General features: G+C 47.6%; 1 protein-coding gene across 2 annotated transcripts; it reads right to left on the reverse strand.

Annotated features, from left to right (window-relative positions):
• Window positions 1–917: 917 nt before the first annotated feature.
• Window positions 918–5,783, reverse strand: LOC123138908 (cyclic nucleotide-gated ion channel 17). 2 transcript variants are annotated; one of them, XM_044558756.1, is made up of 8 exons: window positions 5,400–5,783; window positions 4,199–4,694; window positions 3,298–3,510; window positions 2,879–3,162; window positions 2,456–2,567; window positions 2,072–2,308; window positions 1,252–1,939; window positions 918–1,142 (listed from the first exon to the last, which is right to left on the reverse strand). In XM_044558756.1, exons 1-7 carry the CDS (start codon window positions 5,456–5,458, stop codon window positions 1,253–1,255), a joined length of 2,088 nt encoding a protein of 695 aa, XP_044414691.1. In that variant the 5' UTR covers window positions 5,459–5,783; the 3' UTR covers window positions 918–1,142; window position 1,252. The 2 variants fall into 2 exon arrangements, with proteins under 2 accessions (XP_044414691.1, XP_044414690.1); XM_044558755.1 differs by having other exon boundaries at window positions 918–1,939.
• Window positions 5,784–19,058: the final 13,275 nt, after the last annotated feature.

The following is a 19,058-nucleotide window of genomic DNA, read 5'->3' on the forward strand; positions in this document are numbered from 1 at the left end:
CTGGCTGTTGTCTAAAAGGACCACCTGTCGAGTTGAATTGTCAAAAAAGACCGCATCTGAAACAGATTGACAAAAAGGATCAGCAGCGTGGCGGCAGGTGCGGCAGCCGACACATGGCACCTGCCGCCACAGACGCCGGCGGCAGCCTCTGCCGCCACGGGCACAGGCGGCAGCTCAGGCTTAACAGGTTTTCTCGTCCGCGCGTCAGCTGCAACGGGATGGACCGAAGTGATGAGCCATGCCGCCACGCAGCAAGGCGGCAACTACTGAGGCTGCGCGCGCTGCGACGGGCCAGGTGGCCATGCTGCTTTGTTTAATCGGGCTGGGCTATTGTTTAGTGTAGCCGCGTAAGTACGGCGGACTGACTCGAGTCGTATGAACTGCCGGCCGGAAAAAAACGACTCTATCCATTAACCCACGTTAAACCAAGTACTAGTTTTTCCAAGTTGATATGCATTTGAATGGGTCCGAGCTGCAGCTACCGCGTGGCAAGCTACTTTACGCACTGGGTGCCGCCTCTGGCCGTGGCGGCATGGCCCACCTGGCCTGTCGCGGTGCACGCGCAGCAGCAGTAGCTGCAGCCTCGTTGCGTGGCGGTCCGTCCCGTTGCAGGTGACGCGAGAAAACCTGTTAAGCCCGGGCTGCTGCCTGCGCCCGTGGCGGCAGCTGCCGCACCTGCCGCCACATTGTTGCTGGTCTTTTTTGTCAATCTATTTCAGGGATAGTCTTTTTTGGCCATTCAACTTGGCAGGTGGTCCTTTTACACAAAAATTCAAAAATAATTTGCTGGCGGGAAACTCCAGCCAAACAAATGGAAATAGACAGTGATGGGGAATATGCAGCATTTACAGTCTACTTTTAACAAAATATGTAGCAAACCTCGTACTAAAAAGACTGCAAAAAGGTACTCCATACTATGGCTTCAATGTCAGGATTTCTTTGAAGCTCAGACAGTCAGTGTAGCAGCGCCCTGTGCTGAGGCACCAAGAATTTTACAAACACAGATAAACATCTGAATGTACAACGTAATTATGACTAGAATATCTATGTGTAGTATAATCTGTTTAGCATCTCTTCGTAAGGTCTCCCACCGCGCATTTGGGATTCAGTGTTAATTAGAATTCTCGCATCAACGACCGGTTCTGCGAATCCAAATTCCAACCGGATTACAGTCTCCTCAATGCAGCAAAGACAGACTAACTTGGTAGCAGAGCTAGAGGATCAGTGACCGTTCTGGGTAGAACATTATACCTTACTCGTAGGGTTCGACCGAGAAATCTGGCTCGTCCGGCTTCTTCAGTGTCGGCAACTCTTTTATGGCCTGAAGCCCTTTCCTGTTCCCAGCCATGACTTTCCCGGCCATCATTCTTAGAGAGATATTCTTCTTGGGTGGAGGGTCATCTTCACCATCCGAGTCTTCTGATCTCACGGAATTGAATGACTCCCTCATACTCAGGTCTTTCGCCATCTTCCTCCTCCTGTACCGCCGCCAGGCAGCTTGGATGAAGCACGCGCCCCAGGTTCTCCAATGGTGTGAGTAGTATCGGAAAGTGTGCTGCAACTTCTTGCTGTGCAACCGCCTAAATTGGCTGGCCACAAACTTGAGATCCTCAGCCTGGAGTGAAAAGGCCTCCACTTCTATTTGTGCCTTCACTGTGCGAGTGGATGATGGCAAACTAGCGGTCGGCTTCGGGACAAGAGCCCACCCAAGAAGTTCCTCACCGCAGAAATCACCAGCTTTCAGTGTAGTTGAATTGAAAAAGCCTGTGCGGCCACCATTTGTTGTGGAGCTCTCTAGTTTCCCACGGATGATGAAAAGCATCTCAGTCACCGGATCACCCTCACGGACAATGTATGTCCCCTTTGTGCACAGTGATGATACAAGACGCACACAGATGGCATCTAGAAGTTGGTCATCCATCTGGGAGAAAAACGGCACCTGAAACCTCGCAGTAGAAAGAGAGATTAGCATATGATAGTGATAACAAAAAGTCTAGTCCAAAAGGTGAACCTAGAAGTTCCAAACGTGCAGTCGTTATGTATTTGTACAAAAGCATGTAAAAGTATTTACCCGGCGAACAAGATCCAAGCAAAGGTGGCGTTTAATGTCACGTCGTAGATCTGCTGGTAAAACCTGTAATATAGACTCTTCATTCACACCTCGAGTTGCAAGCCACTTGTACTGGATAAATCGTCTAACTCTTTCCCGCAGTTCATCAGGAAGTTGGCGATGTCTCATCCACTCCTCCGTATCTCTTTGCTTTAATCTCCACTCCTCAACCCTCACAGTGATAGATTGCAAGTAGGTCTGGAATAATAAGAAAAATAATGTAAGACAATATATTCTAAAAAACAGTTTACATTAATACATTATGATTAAAATGATGAATTTCATGCTCATGAATAACGAACTTCTACAATGTAGAGAGCATAATTAAGTATGTATATAATGTACCTGCACATTTCCAATCAAATGCGCAAACAAGACAAGACCAAGTACTGCCAAGAATATACAGTACAGTGTCTCACCAATGTAGGTGCTCACAGAAAGTGTCTGGCCGTAGCAACTGTCCAGAAAAAGGAAGAAATATATGCCATGTTAGAGAACCACTTATCGATCCTGACAACTGATAATGACAAGATTAAAGGAACTTGTAAGTTAATTTTGCAATGTACATTCAACCGAAACTGAAAGAGTAAGATCCGAACACATTTTGTTTAACACATAATGCTCTGAGGTTCTCATCAGACCTTTCAACTTACACAAGTATATAACATTACCAAAGAGCTGCCTGTTTGTAAAGGGAATTGCAACCTAAGTTCCTCAGATAGCAGTTAGTACCCTACTTCGATATCAAGATGTCCACGACAGAAATACCTAAGATTCTGTAAACCCCACCAAAGGGAATAGAAGAACTTTCTCAAGAAACCCTGAGCAGGCGCTTGATTTGACAGTGCAGGCTGAAACATGCCATAGTCGAAGGTGATGTTGTCATCACTAGCATTGCAGCTGCTGAAGAGATTAGTCGTACTAGCCCATGTCTGATTTGGTGTATCACAGTCTAGGTACCTAATATTACAATCACTTTCATTCCTGCAATTCATTTTCCAGCAGGCTGTTTGGCGATCAACAGATAGCAAGTACCATAGTGCACCTAGAACCTGAATGAAAAGAACAGGGGTTCTAAGAAATTTGCTACATAAGAAAAAAAAAGGATGAAAACTTGAGCAATACATTTGACTTTAAATCAAACTTCAAGATACGAAACGATGAAAGGTTGCATACAGATACCGTACATGACTAGCTATCAAGTAAAGTAGCAGGTTGTACACAGCCCCTTCCCAGGCAGTCTTTGCGACAACTCCAGTAGCTTTGACAATTTCATAAGTTAAAGGGAATATGAGATATAGTCTTGGAAGATACTGAGCAAGAACTATAAGCACCAGAATGTTATTGTTATGCTCAGCACCAGAATACTTGATAGCTGGTATCACATACCAGACTATGATCTGCAGATAAGTAGAATAAATGCATGAGAAATTGAGATGCAGTGCTTCTAGGCGACTAGGCTGTACGGAACAATACATTTTCCCTTACAGAACATACACAATACACAACAATTGTATAAAAAAAACTCAATGATTATTCGTAAGCTCCACAATTTCTGCATTAGAATCTCGAATATCTTTTCCAAAAGAAATTCGGCCAGGTTGAACTACAGAGTCACATACTTAATACGAGCAGGTGCATGAACACACCATCATGTTGAGGCACCTCAAAGTTTTGAAAAATTAAGAAAAAAACTCTGTACTACAATCCACTCCACTGAAACTACAAAAGTTAATGTCTTTACAAGAAAGAATGTCTCTTTTACAGACAACCCCAAGGGCTGGTTTAGAGAGAACGGTTTGATGTCCATCATATTCTTAATTGAGACCAGTCCAATGTTGCACTCACACAGAACTATGTCTACTATTATTTTCAGAAAATGCCTGGACTGCAACTGCATCGAAGAAAATTATTTGAGTTCAATCTCATCTTACAATTTCATGCTTAATATAGCATATCTGCGTTAAATACGATCATATATTGCAAATACTTACAATCGTGACAAACATCCTAAAACCAGGGATCATTACTTCATTAGTACTGTTAATATTCCACTTATTAGAATAAAAAGGAAGACTAGCAAGTTACCTGCGGCAAAGGCAATGCAGCCACCACATCAATTGCAAAGTCAGATCTCAAATATTTCCATGCAATCTCTTTAGGGTCTGTGACAAGATCTCCTCTCCCGAAAACCCGCAAGGTTGAGCTAGTTTTAACAAATGCAGTTCTGAACTTCATTATGATGTGAATCACATACAAGAGATCGGCAATTGATCGGAAGAATGTAATGATGATGGTCAAATGCCTGTCTGTCCCAACACAGGAATAGGTGTCGCCATAGACGATTTTTGGCACGTAGAAGTACAGGGGATCTATAAATAGAGCAAGGAAGGACGAAAAAAGGAAAATGCGGTTCCACATCAAGATGAAGTCGCTAGATGGATCGAAAATCTTGTACTGCTGCGCATCCCCTCCCACGAAAATCTTGTTCTTCCCTGAGCTCGCAACGCCAAGTTTACTAGCAGCGAACGCTGCCTGTTTCTGTTGAATCGGTATCGCTGGCTTTCTCCCCTCGTCATAGAACCTGTGAATGGTACCAGCAAAAAAAGGTTGGACTCTAGTATCTGACTTGAAACATAAAATCATTCAGAACACGCGATAAATGCAATAGACTACTGTAATTCTTATTCCTCATTAACAATATGCATAATAGTTTTTTTATTATTCAGAAGAAATATTCTTCATTCTATATTAAGTAAGCAGAGGACCACTGTACTTCAAAACAGATTTAGTTCTCAATCAACAGCATTTGTTTATGTGATGCTGCCTTTTACTTTATCCATAAATGCAAATTCCCCACCGACCAGATCAACCAAAAAGGGGAAAAGCTCCATGCTAGTACAGCTTAACAACTCAAAAAAAAAAATTAAGACACTACAACTGCATGCTCCAACAGACTAACCGCCGAAGCAGAGTCCTAATTGCTGGATCCCTGTATTTCAAAACGAATTGGGTTCTCAATCAACAGTTTTACTTTATGTGATGCTGCCTTTTACTTTAACACCGACCAGATCAACCAAAAAGGGGAAAAGCTCCCATGCTACGGTATGGCTTAACAGCTCAAAATTTAAGACACTGCAACTGCCTGCTCCAACAGGCTAACGATACGAATCAAACCGATGCTGCCGAGCCCCCAACCCCGAAGCTCGCGCCGAAGCACGGCCCCAAATGCTGGATCCCTGACCAAAAGCAGCAGATCGGGTAGAGAAGCTAGGCCGCCGCGGCTCACCTGACGGTCCTCTGCCTGCCGAGCGCCATCTCGTCCTCCACCTTCCTCGGCGCGAACATGGCGCCGGCCAGCCCAGCCTGCTACGCCGACCAGGGACCCCGCGACCGGCCCGCCATCCAATCCAAGCACCCAAAGGAAGCGGCCCTCGATCAGCGGCCGAATCCGGCCGCGACACAGCTGGTGGCTGGTCTCCTCCGCGTCGGCCGTGGGAGGGGGATTAAGGCGGGGTGGCGGGATTTGGGAGCCGGCGAGGGCGAGGAGTTCGAGGGGTGGAGGGAGGGAGGCGACGAGGTGGAAGGAGGACCCGGGGAAGACGACGAAGCGGAAACTGCCTGACCGTCTGGGGGTTGGTTAATCGCTTGGTTAGCGGCCGGTAATGCCACGGGGTTTGGGTTAAAGCTTGGGGTTAGTTAGTTAGTGGTGCACTTGCTACTTACCGCGGTGGAAATGGGGTAGGCTGAAGTGGTGGTGGCAAAGCGGGCGCGGAAGTGAAACTCCCCAAAATTTACCGTTTCCGAGATGAAGGAGGAAGATTTGAGGAGCTATTTCAATTTGAATCCGAATTCTAGAGAAAATGTTGGATTTGCCTTTTCTTTTTGCGAGAAGGGAATGTGGGCGAACATATACTGTACTATATGCCTATCAATTTATGCTCTTTTTAATGCTTTGTTCGTAGAGTAGTACTACTACTTAAAAGCGTCTTTTCAATTCTAGGGACACATGTAGCGTGCAGCCTTGCTAGAATCGGTAATGATTCTCAAATGGCAGCGACCACAATACATGCATTTTGGAGCCAACATAATGGAAGTCGCCACCGTTGTGCTTGCACGCAGGAAGGAAGATGTGGTTACCTGTTCATAATGAGAGAGAAGCATTTTTCTATTTTAAAGTGCATTGAAAAGATAGAAGTATACTCTTTTGTGGATAAATTTTAAGTATCAAACATACACTTATTCGTGGACGGAGGGATCAATGAGCTAGATTTGAGTCAAGGACCACATGAATACATGATAACAACGGCCTGTGCCCATGACATGGTTGACCTATCACGTACGTAGTATGGAGTAGTAAAATAACCGTGCGTGCGTTCCCCCAAGTGAAAAAAGTGAAATACGTGCGGGACGAAAACTGCAAAGGAAGGAAGAAACATTTTCCTCTGCAGGCTTGCAACTTGGCCGAGCAATGGCACGCAACCTGCGAGGCTGCAAGAACGAGGGATGCGTGACGGAGCCGATGTGGCGTCGTGATATTCGCTGCACTGAAATGTGTATCAGCAGTTATTTGTCTCCCTCTCAGGCCAAGATTTCTGGTGTTTTTCTTTCTTTTGCAAGAGGTCCTGTGCTAGGTTGCCCTACCCTCCCTGCCATGGCTCGACTCGCCACGTCAGAGAAAGATATACAGTACAAATTCCGCGTCCTAGAAGGTACTCCTATTGGCATTGGGCATGACACATACCACTTTGAAAACTGAGAGCGTGTCGCCGACCGGCCGACCTGTTTGAGAGCAAGCGGTCACAGATGCATCGTTCAAGAGGTGTATGTTTTTGACCTTACCAAAAGAGATTGTGCTCTAAAGAAACACATGATCCGAGGAGCATAAGTCTTCAAATTGAATGGTGCCACGATGAGCACGACCATCTGATACGCAATGGTAGATTTTCTTTGTATGAAACATATGATCCAAGGAGCATAAGTCTTCAAATCGAATGATGCTTTTGGAGATGCAGCCAGTGTCCTTAGGAAGCAATCGTGGGTGTCAAAAGGAATGGAATGGGATATGTTGAACACCATGTTCTTCGTTCGACCATGTCAAGTTGAGAATTGTGGCCTTTGGTGGAACAAAAAGTCTTCGTCATGATGTGATATATGGTTTGAGACACATATTACAAGTTCTTCATCGAAACTTGGTTGGAATTTCTTCGCCTTCTGCCAAAGTTGAATTCCTTACACACACACACACACACACACACACACACACACACACACACACACACACACACACACACACACACACACACCACACACACACACACACACCCCAGATCATCATAAGGAGAAAGAGAAGAAGTTGCGGTAGAGAAGGACGTGTCTACATGGCATTGGCAATTGTGACAATGATGGTCAAGACGTCCACAATGATCTGCCGGAAGCGGGAGTCCTTGTCCCACACATAGGCATCATCCTCACAGCCTTCGAAATGCCATCACTCCCACGAGATGGCGACAAGTGTCGGTGTCAAAACCGGCGGATCTCGGGTAGGGGGTCCCGAACTGTGCGTCTAAGGCTAATGGTAACAGGAGGCGGGGGACACAATGTTTACCCTACTTCCTACTTGATTGATCTTGACGATATGAGTATTACAAGAGTTGACCTACCACGAGATCGTAGAGGCTAAACCCTAGAAGCTAGCCTATGATTATGATTGTTCTTGTCCTACGGACTAAACCCTCCGATTTATATAGACACTGGAGGGGGCTAGGGTTACACAGAGTCAGTTACAGATAAGGAGATCTACATATCCGATCGCCAAGCTTGCCTTCCACGCCGAGGAGAGTCCCATCCGGACACGGGACGAAGTCTTCAATCTTGTATCTTCATAGTCCAACAGTCCGGCCAAAGTATATAGTCCGGCTGTCCGAGGACCCCCTAATCCAGGACTCCCTCAGTAGCCCCTGAACCAGGCTTCAATGATGATGAGTCCGGCGTGCAAATTGTCTTTGGCATTGCAAGGCGGGTTCTCCTCCGAATCCAGAGTACCTATTGTAGCGAGTAGTGTCCGGCTTCCCATTAATGTTGTACTCCTCAGCTTATGTGCTTCAATAATGGTTATCTCCATGTGTCGAGTGAATACGAGAAGTCGGGGCATTTTTACATTTGCCACCCTGACCATGTAAGCAAACCGTCTATTTGAAGAGATGGGGATCCTCAGATCCAAATCACACCATCTTCCCCCAGCAAGCATTCATCGGAGCGTGCCCGGAAGAAACCATACCATCATGGCCGGTCGTCGCAGCTCCTCCTCTCGCACCCGTAGCACTAAGCCAGGCGATTGGGAAAAGTGTTCTGTCCCCCATAGCCGATTAGTAGAGTTGCAGACCCAGGGGTTTCTTCCACCTGCATATATGGTCCCTGTCCGAGCCGGACTAGCCACCTACAATGGCGGGGAGCAAGCGGAGAGTTTTCCTAACTCGTCCATGGGGGAGCGAGTATGCCTTGTCCCCTATTTGCTGAGGGGACTTGGGTTTCCAATCCACCCATTCCTCCGTGGGCTCCTGGAGTTCTATGGCCTCCAGCTGCATAACTTCACCCCTGCCTCACTACTGCACATCGCAGGTTATGTCGCTCTTTGCGAGCTATTTCTGGGCTGCGAGGCTCATTTCGAGCTATGGAAGAGGCTATTCTGCCTCGTCCCTTGTAATTAGGAGGGATCAATATATCGAGTGGGCGGAGCCGAAATATGGCGCGTCGCTGAGACCGGATACTTGTCCGGCACTCCAAAGAAGACATCCGAAGACTGGCCTTTAGAGTGGTTTTATGTAGAGGACGTTCCTCTTCTGGACCCAATTCGGACGGGCCTTCCTAAGTTCAATAATGCCCCGCTGAAGAAACGCCACAGTTGGCGCCCCCGGAGTCCCCAGGAGGAAGATAACAGAGAAGTCCTTTACCTGATGAGCAGGATAAAAATGCTAGCCCAATCAGGACTGACAATAATCGAAGTTATGTCAATATGCATAATGCGGGGAGTGCAGCCACTTCAATATCGGGGGAAACACATGTGGCACTTCAATGGAGAAGACGATGCCACCCGCTGCGGTCGTAAAGGTTCGGACTCCGCCACCACTCTGGCGAAAATACTGTCCGATTTGTACAAAGGAGGAGAAGAGGAGTTCATCCGTATTAAGCCACGGGATGGATTTTCCATGTACAACCCCCAAGCTAGGTGAGCTGCTATCTTTTACTCGACTCCATTCATTCCCGCATTCCTTATCACAAATATTCACTTTGCTATTTCATAGCAGGAACTGAAAAAGGCCGTGAGAGAGGTTAATAGCCCGTCTCCTCAGCCAGAGGACCCTGACCGGGCCCTCGACCCCGGACTTGAAGAAGATCCGGACATATCTGTGGAGCTTGTCGACGGGACCTTTTACCAGGCAAGCTGTGATGGCACCTTGGTGGCCATCATCGCCGACTACCCCGGACTGCTCCCTGCATCGAATGTAAGTAAAACCGGAGTCCTAACTTCCGAGAAGGATCCCTTCATTATGCCTTACCCCATGCACATATATTGTACTTTATAGAAATGTCTACCGGGACGCCGTGCCGAGCCCACATGGGCTCATCAGCAAGGGGCGCCCAAGCTGGGCAGGCTTAAGAGGAAGGCGGTTAGGATTGAGACGCCATCACAGATGTATAATTTAAAACCTGCTCCATGATTATCGTCTTTGAAATGTAACAACATCCATTGTGTCCTGGCAGAAAGAGTAGTCGGCAGACTACGTCTGGAGACCCTGCCAACCACGCCTCCGCTAGCCGGATACTAGAACCGGCCTCAAGGGTGGAAGCTAATGTGGGGACAACGCCGAATTATCCCCCTACAGGGGATGCAGATAGAATGTCCGCTACGAATTCTGAAGTGGAGAGCGCCATGAATCACCGGCGCCGACGGGCCGTACTCCGTGATGCTAATTTCTCTGAAGAGGCGTTTAATGCCTTCAACTCAAGGGACGCGTACATCCGAGCTGCTCAAGATGGACTCGCCAGAGCCACAGACCAGCATGTAAAGGATATACGAGTAAGAAAATTTGATAAGTATGTATATCAGTAGCCCCTGAGAGTTGAAACAGTTGGCACAACTGATTTAAGGATCATTGAATGCATAGGTTCTTGCAGAGAAGAATACCCGTTTATCTCAAGAGCTACAGGAATGCAAGGCCCAGCTGAGGGCCGCCGTTGCCAAAATAGAGAAATCCAAGAAGGCCTCATCTGGTAATACTTGTCTCGATCAAAGAGAATGTAAGTACATAGGCCAGTTAATATTCTGCATGTGTGACAAATCTAACAATAGATTCTGTAGACAATCCCGGAGAGAATCCGGAGATCATACGAGAGGATGAGCCACAAGCTCGACGACAGCTAGAGGCTGGCGAGCGTGTGCTTACATGGGTTAGGCAAGAGAAAAACAATCTCCAAGATGCCAATACCCGGCTGGGCGTCAAATTAAAAGATGTTCGGGCCTAACTTGCTGACTCCGTGAAGGAGAATAAGAGGCTTCGACGCGGCATTTATAGTAAATGCTTAAGCGAACCTTTGTACAGTTCGGCGAATAAATGAGTTAACAGAGTAGTCTGTAGGTATGCTAACAGGCCGTCCTAAAGAGGAGATGCCGGGATCCGCAGGCGATCTTCTACAAGAACTTTCACAACTGCACGAACGAGTTCGGCAGGTGATGCAGGGTATTGCCCAGGCCTTGTGGTCGTCCGCCTCCCAGCCAAGAAGCATGGGAGAGCTTGCAGAGCTGCTCAAGGGAGCGCAACGGCACTTCCGACTATGGAAGATATTGGCCTGCCGACAAGGTGCGAGGGAAGCCTAGGCCATGGTAAAGACGCGGTACATCGTGGAAACCAGGCATAGGGGTCATAAGTGCTTGAACAGACAAGTACCCAACTAGTTATGTTATATTACATGGATAGTAAGAAACATCTTCCAGAGAGAATAGTTCCGTTAAGGGTTCCTTTCCCTAGGTACGCATGCATTAATGTGCATGTCCGAACTGCGAACGGAGACGCATGATACAAAACATCTGGGGATTTATATTGTAATAGGTAAAAAACATCTTCTGTTCACCAACCGAATATTCCCTTAAGAACGCTAGCTTTCGGCTTCACCCAGTTTGAGGTACACATCCGGCTAACCCGACAGTAACAATCGCAGAGGTGCTCCCTTTATGCCCTAGCCGAATTAACAGGTACGTAGGGCATAAACACAAGAGCCAGGCAACCTAGCTTGGCCAAAACTTAAGTCATATCGATGTATATAATGGCGAAAAAAGGCACATATGGAAAAGTGATGCATATGTGGTGGGCATAAAGGCCGGAAGATAATTATATTAGGCTTCTTTATAAGAAGCCCCCAGGTATACTGAGCACGCATAGTGCGGCCAGAGTGATTGAAGCACACGTAAAGCTTTTAAGGCTATATGTATAAAAAGGAACGAAGAAAAGAAAGAAAAAGGAGGACATAATTAAAAAAAGGCGGAGGTAGGAAGACGAACACAGAGTTCGGCACTAGGCGTAGAATCTTCGGAGTCTGGTCGCGTTCCATGGGTTGGGCTCGAGTCGGTTATCTGATGCATCACGCAGATGGTACGCTCCTCCGGTGAGAACTTTATCAATGATGAAGGGACCCTCCCACTTGGGCTTGATCTTGTCCTTTCTCTTCTCTGGTAGGCGTAGAACAAGTTCGCCAACGTTATAAGTTTTGGCCTGTACTTCTCTGCTTTGATACCTTCGAGCCTGTTGCTGATAGAATGCGGAACGGACTTTTGCGACGTCACGCTCCTCCTCCAGGGCATCTAAGCTGTCCTGCCGATCTAGCTCGGCTTCTCTCTCTTCATACATGCACACTCGAGGTGAGTCATAAATTATATCGCAAGATAGTATTGCCTCTGCGCCGTACACCATAGAAAATGGAGTTTATTCGGTGGTGTGATTTGGCGTGGTCCGTAGCCCCCAAAGTACGGATTCAAGCTCCTCTACCCAGTGCATATCTGATTCCTTCAAGGATCACACTAGTCTGGGTTTGATGCCGCTCATAATAAGACCATTGGCTCATTCGACTTGACCGTTTGTTTAGGGGTGATAGACAGAGGCGTAATCGAGCTTAATGCTCATGTCGCCGCACCAAGTTTTCACCTCATCTGCTGTGAAGTTTGAGCCATTGTCGGTGATGATGCTATGGGGGACACCGTAACGGTGCACGACCCCCGATATGAAGTCTATCACTAGTCCGGATTCGGCCGATTTAACTGGTTTGGCATCTATTCATTTGGTGAACTTGTCCACCATGACCAATAAGTATTTTTTCTTATGGCTTCCTCCTTTAAGGGGTCCGACCATATCAAGCCTCCAGACCGTGAAGGGCCAAGTTATGGGGATTGTTTGGAGAGTGGTAGGGGGCATATGGCTCTGATTGGCGAAAATTTGGCAACCGACGCAATGTTGGACAAGGTCCTGTGCGTCTGCTCGGGTTGTCGGCTAGTAAAAACCTGTACGGAAGGCCTTGCTTACAAGTGCCCGAGCTGCGGCGTGGTGGCCGCCGAGTCCGGCATGGATTTCGACCAAGAGCTGCCTTCCTTCCTCTTCGGAGATGCATCTTTGGAGCACTCTGGTGGCGCTTTTCTTATAAAGCTCTCCCTCGTGGACTTTGTAGGCTTTGGAGCACCGCACAATGCAACGTGCCTCATTTTGGTCCTCGGGGAGCTCTTGCCTATTTAGGTAGGCTAAGAAGGGCTCGGTCCACGAGGCGATGACAGCCATGATTACGTGGGCTGAAGGTGTTATTTCGGTGGCGGAGCCTCCGATTATGTCAGTGTGCTCGGTATCTGGGGTTGTGGTCGGATCCGGACTAGTATTGCCGGTTTCCCCTTGCCACACCACAGATGGCTTGAACAACCTTTCCAAGAAGATATTAGGTGGGACGGGGTCGCGCTTGGCGCTGATGCGGGCGAGGATATCTACCGCTTGATTGTTTTCTCGGACCACATGATGGAATTCAAGCCCCTCGAACCAAGCTGACATCTTGAGGACGGCATTACGGTAGGCCGCCATTTTCGGATCCTTGGCATCAAAGTCTCCATTTATCTGAGATATTGCGAGGTTCGAATCCCCGCGCACTTCTAGGCGTTGGATGCCCATAGAGACTGCCATCCAAAGACCATGCAACAGAGCCTCGTATTCGGCTGCATTGTTGGAGTCTGTGTATAGTATTTGGAGTACATACTGGACCATGTCTCTGGTGGGGGATGTCAGGACAACACCCGCTCCCAATCCGGCTAGCATTTTGGAGCCGTCGAAGTGCATGATCCAATTGGAGTATGCGCCATACTCTTTAGGGAGTTCGGATTCTGTCCATTCGGTGATGAAGTCAGCCAGTACTTGCGACTTAATGGCTCGTCGCGGTTTATATGTTATGTCGAACGGGAGGAGCTCGATAGCCCATTTAGCAATCCGGCCCATGGCATCGCGGTTATTTATTATATCGTTGAGTGGTACTTCGGAGGCCACCGTGATTGAGCACTCTTGAAAGTAGTGTCGTAGTTTCTGGGATGCCATGAAAACTGTGTATGCTATCTTTTGATAATGTGGGTACCGGGACTTGTATGGAGTGAGGACAGTGGATACGTAGTATACCGGCTTTTGAAGCGAGAACTTATGTCTGTCCGTTTCTCGTTCGACGACGAGCACTGCGCTTACAACCTAGTGTGTTGCGGCTATATATAATAGCATGGGTTCGCTAGTATTTGGCGAGGCCAAGATTGGATTGTTGGCCAAGCGGGCATTTATTTCTTCCAGTCCGGTCGTGGCCGCATCCGTCCACTCGAAGTGTTCGGTGCATTGAAGAAGGCGATAAAGAGGTAGTGCCTTTTCTCCCAATCGGGATATAAAGCGGCTTAGGGCAGCCACGCATCCAGTTAATTTCTAGATTTGCTTGAGGTCTGTTGGGGTAGCCAACTGTGACAGAGCTCGAATTTTTGCCAGATTTGCTTCAATTCCTCTATTGGAAACGATGAAGCCTAGCAGCTTTCCGGCAGGTACACCGAAAACACATTTTTCCGGGTTGAGCTTGATGTCGTATGTTCAGAGATTATCAAACGTAACCCTCAAGTCATCTATTAAAGATTCGACGTGTCTGGTTTTGATGACCACGTCGTCTACGCATGCCTCCACTATTTTGCCGGTCTGCTTCTCCAGGCATGTCTGAATCATGCGTTGATAGGTTGCGCCAGCATTTTTGAGCCTGAAAGGCATGGTATTGAAACAGAAGGGGCCGTATGGTGTGATGAATGCCATTGCGGCTTGGTCGGACTCTGCCATCTTGATTTGATGGTATCCGGAGTATGCATCGAGGAAACACAATGAGTCATGTCCTGCGGTAGCGTCGATGATTTGATCAATGCGGGGGAGGGGAAGGGATCCTTAGGGCAAGCTTTATTGAGGTCCTTGAAATCGACACATAGGCGCCAGGATTTGTCCTTCTTTGGTACCATCACCAGGTTTGCTAGCCAATCCGGATGTTTTATTTCTTTGATGAATCCGGCCTCGAGTAGCTTGGCTAGCTCTTCTCCCATGACTTGTCGCTTAGGTTCTGAGAAGCGCCGAAGAGTCTGCTTGACCGGCTTGTATCCGTTCAGTATATTTAGGCTGTGTTCGGCCAACCTGCGTGGGATGCCTGACATGTCAGAAGGATGCCAGGCAAAGATGTCCCAATTCTCGCGCAAGAACTCTCGTAGTGCAGCGTCTATTGTGGGGTCCAGTTGTGCCCAATGGATGTTGTTTTTGTGGGGTCCGTTGGGTGGACCTAGAATTTGGCTATTTCGTCCGCTAGTTTGAAAGAGGTGGACTTGGGTCGTTTGTTGAGTATCACATCATCCCTGTCCACTGTGGAGCGCAGCGTGGTTAGTTCTTCGGCCGTGAGGGCTTCGGATAATGCCTCCAGGGCCAGTGCGGCGGTTTTATTTTTGGCGAGGAGTGCTATGTCCGGATCACTAGCTAGAGTGATGATTCCGTTGGCCCGGGCATTTTGAGCTTCATGTACCCGTAATGGGGTATAGCTTGAAAGCTCGTGAATGCATCCTGCCCTAAAAGGGCGTGGTATCCGCTACTGAACGGGGCCACTTGAAATGTGATTTTTTCGGACCTATAATTCTCCGGCGTGCCGAATACCACATCTAGTGTGATTTTTCCCGCACATCGTGCCTCCCGACTAGGGATGATTCCCCTGAAGGTCATGCTGCTCTGCTCAATGCGACTCTTTTCTATTTCCATCTTGTTGAGGGTCTCCTCGTAGATGAGGTTTAATCCGCTGCCGCCGTCCATGAGCACTTTAGTAAGCCGGAAGCCGTCCATGATCGGACTAAGGACCAAAGCGACTGGTGCCCGAACTGTTCAGAATTGAGGTTCCTCACTGGCATTGAAAGTTATAGCCTTGTCGTTCCATGGATTTATTGCTGCAACGTGGCAGACTTCGGCGAGGCTGCGGAGTGCTCGCTTGCGCCTATTATTTGAGGCGAAAGTCTCAAAGACTGTCAGTACCGTATTGTTTATTTCGGCGGGATGTTGCTCTGTGGTATGGTTGATGAGGAGATCATCGCCGCTCTTGGCTACCTGCCGGAGTATCCAACATGCTCTAAGGCTGTGTGTTGGTATGGTATCCGGTGTGCTATGAATTTTGCATGGCCCATTGAGCCATTCCTCCAATACGGTTCCATGCCCTGCAACGGGCCTTGGTTTCTTGGTAATTGAATCGGGTGACTTGCGAGAGTTTACCCTTTTAGTTTGGATGAAGGGTTTAGTGAGAGCCAGAGGATCCCAGAATTTTTTTTTGAGTTTTCCAGGCGCTTTCCATCACACAGTACTTATGTACTATGGCCGCCAAGTCAGCAAAGTTTACTATGTCACGGCGACTTATGGCTTTGAGGATTCCCTTGTCTGTGCAACTTTTGCAAAAGAATGAGATTGCGTCTTCCTCGCGACAGTCCTTAACCTTGTTCATTACAAGGAGGAATCTGGCCTAGAAGTGATGTACTGTTTCTTGGGGCTCTTGTCTGATGTGGGAAAGATTGCTTGTATCTGGGTGGGTGGGTAGATTTAAGTCCAAACCCTGACCCGGCTAAGACCTAGGGGCAGAGAAGCTTCCGAGCTTGGCAGCTCGGGCTCCGGGATGTTGCCCAATTTTCCTGGCCCGCTGTCCGATTCTAAGTTCGGAGCCTGGGACATGTCCTCCCATAGACGAGTATCCGGCTCGGAGAGCTCGGGAATCCGGACATATTTTGTCCTCAAAATAGAGGGAGAATCAATGCGTTGCTCTTCCACTACCGCTATCTGATGGGTGGCCGGCGGAGAGTTAATCTTCCCTTGGTCGGGTTTAAGCCCAATCCGATCATAGTCCATAGCGACACCCAGAGCGGTGATGCGATCCAAGAGCTCATTCAGGGAAGAGAGCTCGGATCCATCTGTTCGACAAGTTACGAGTTGACGTGGAGGCTATTTTTGATGACCTGAGAAGTCATCGTCGGCGCGACGGCCGATCGGGCGGTCATGACGAAGCCGCCTAGTCGGAGAGTTTGGCCTAGGGCCAGGGCTCCCCCAGAGGTGATATTGTCCTTGACAACGAGGCGAGCCATCAAACCTTACCGTGACGACACAGTGGAACTCTCAATGAAAGCACCAATGTCGGTGTCAAAACCGGCAGATCTCGGGTAGGGGGTCCCAAACTGTGCGTCTAAGGCTATTGGTAACAGGAGGCGGGGGACACGATGTTTACCCAGGTTCGGGCCCTCTCGATGGAGGTAATACTCTACTTCCTGCTTGATTGATCTTGATGATATGAGTATTACAAGAGTTGATTTACCACGAGATCGTAGAGGCTAAACCCTAGAAGCTAGCCTATGATTGTGATTGTTGTTGTCCTACGGACTAAACCCTTCGGTTTATATAGATACGGAGGGGGCTAGGGTTACATAGAGTCGGTTACAAAGAAGGAGACCTACATATCCGAATTACCAAGCTTGCCTTACACGCCAAGGAGAGTCCCATCCGGACACGGGATGAAGTCTTCAGTCTTGTATCTTCATAGTCCAACAGTCCGGCCAAAGTATATAGTCCGGCTGTCTGAGGACCCCCTAATCCAGGACTCCCTCAGCAAGCCCGTACGAAGCGACGCCGTGATTCTCATGTGGTCAGTTGCATTTGACTCACCGCTACATTGTGGGTGGGCTTCGTGCTGACAACGTCAGGGCGACGGCCCTGGGCAGAATGGTGGCAGCTGACACGTATGATGTTGCCGCAGTGGCCCTGGGTCATGATGAATGTTGCAGTCTGGTTCACTCGAGGGTGGAGTGGCTACTTCCATGCCAGCGTCATGCCATGGATGACCCCTTGACAGCTAGGGCAGTGGTCTATGGTGGGAAGATGCCCCATCCGTCCGCTAGTGTCATTTTAGTTTCGCATGGAGTACCATGTTGGGGAGATACCGAAAGATTTGTCTTCAAGATGGTGATTGGATCAATGATTCATGTCCAGAGTGAAAACTTGTTTTGTCACCTTGATTGGTTGGTCTCAACAGCGACAAACTTGCGTTGATACCTTGTTGAAAGAGTTGTTGATACGTCTCCAACTTATCTATAATTTTTTATTGTTCCATTCTATTATATTATCTATTTTCGATGTTTAATAGGCATTTATATGCTATTTTATGTTATTTTTGGGACTAACCTATTAACCGAGGGCCCAGTGCCAGTTTCTATTTTTTTTTCCTATTTTAGAGTTTCGAAGAAAAGGAATACCAAATGGAGTCCAAACGGAATGAAACTTTCGCGATGATCTTTCTTGGACTAGATGGAAACCAGAAGACTTGGAGATGAAGTTGGAAACGCAACGAGGAGGTATGAGGAAGGAGGGCGCGCCCCCCTACCTCGCGGGTCCCTCGTGGATCTCCTGACCTAGCTCCTTCGCCCATATATACTCTTATACCCTGAAAACATCCAGGGGAGCCACGAAACCACTTTTCCATCGCCGCAACCTTCTGTACCCATGAGATCCCATCTAGGGGGCTTTTCCGGCATTCTGCCGGAGGGGGATTTGATCACGGAGGGCTTCTAATCAACACCATTACCTCTCCGATGAAGCGTGAGTAGTTTACCACTGACCCAGGGATCCATAGCTAGTAGCTAGATGGCTTCTTCTCTCTCTTTGATTCTCAATACCACGTTCTCCTCGATGTTCTTGGAGATATTCAATGTAATATTCTTTTACGGTGTGTTTGCCGAGATCCGATAAATTATGGATTTTGATCAGATTATCTATGAATATTATTTAGTTCTTCTCTGGATTCTTATATGCATGATTTGATATCTTTGCAAGTCTTTTCGAATTATCGATTTAGTTTGGCCTACTAGATTGATCTTACTTGCAATGGGAGAAGTGTCTAGCTTTGGGTTCAATCTTGCGGTGTCCTTTCGCAGTGACAGTAGGGGCAGCAAGGCACGTATTGTATTGTTGCCATCGAGGATAAAAAGATGGGGTTTTCATCATATTGCTTGAGTTAATTCCTCTACATCATGTCATCTTACTTAATGTATTACTCCGTTCTTTATGAACTTAATACTCTAGATGCATGCATGAGTCGGTCGATGTGTGGAATAGTAGTAGATGCAAAATCGTTTCGGTCTACTTGACACGGACGTGATGCCTTTATTCATGATCATTGCCTTAGATATCATCATAACTTTGCGCTTTTCTATCAATTGCTCGGCAGTAATTTGTTCACCCACCATAATATTTGCTATCTTGAGAGAAGCCACTAGTGAAACCTATGGCCCCCGGGTCTATTATACATCATATTAGTTTTCCATCAACTTGCCAATTTCTGTCCCCGTTCCTTA

This window comes from Triticum aestivum, chromosome 6B (genome assembly GCF_018294505.1).
Source record: "Triticum aestivum cultivar Chinese Spring chromosome 6B, IWGSC CS RefSeq v2.1, whole genome shotgun sequence".
NCBI lineage: Eukaryota > Viridiplantae > Streptophyta > Magnoliopsida > Poales > Poaceae > Triticum > Triticum aestivum.

Bases quoted from the DNA above. Each gene is read 5' to 3' on its own strand.
- LOC123138908 (XM_044558756.1), bottom strand. From the start codon at position 5,458: ATGTTCGCGCCGAGGAAGGTGGAGGACGAGATGGCGCTCGGCAGGCAG. The intron at 4,695-5,399 runs GTGAGCCGCGGC...TACCATTCACAG, and splicing joins GGCAGGCAGAGGACCGTCAG to GTTCTATGACGAGGGGAGAA. The intron at 2,309-2,455 runs GTACATTATATA...TTATTATTCCAG, and splicing joins ATTTGATTGGAAATGTGCAG to ACCTACTTGCAATCTATCAC.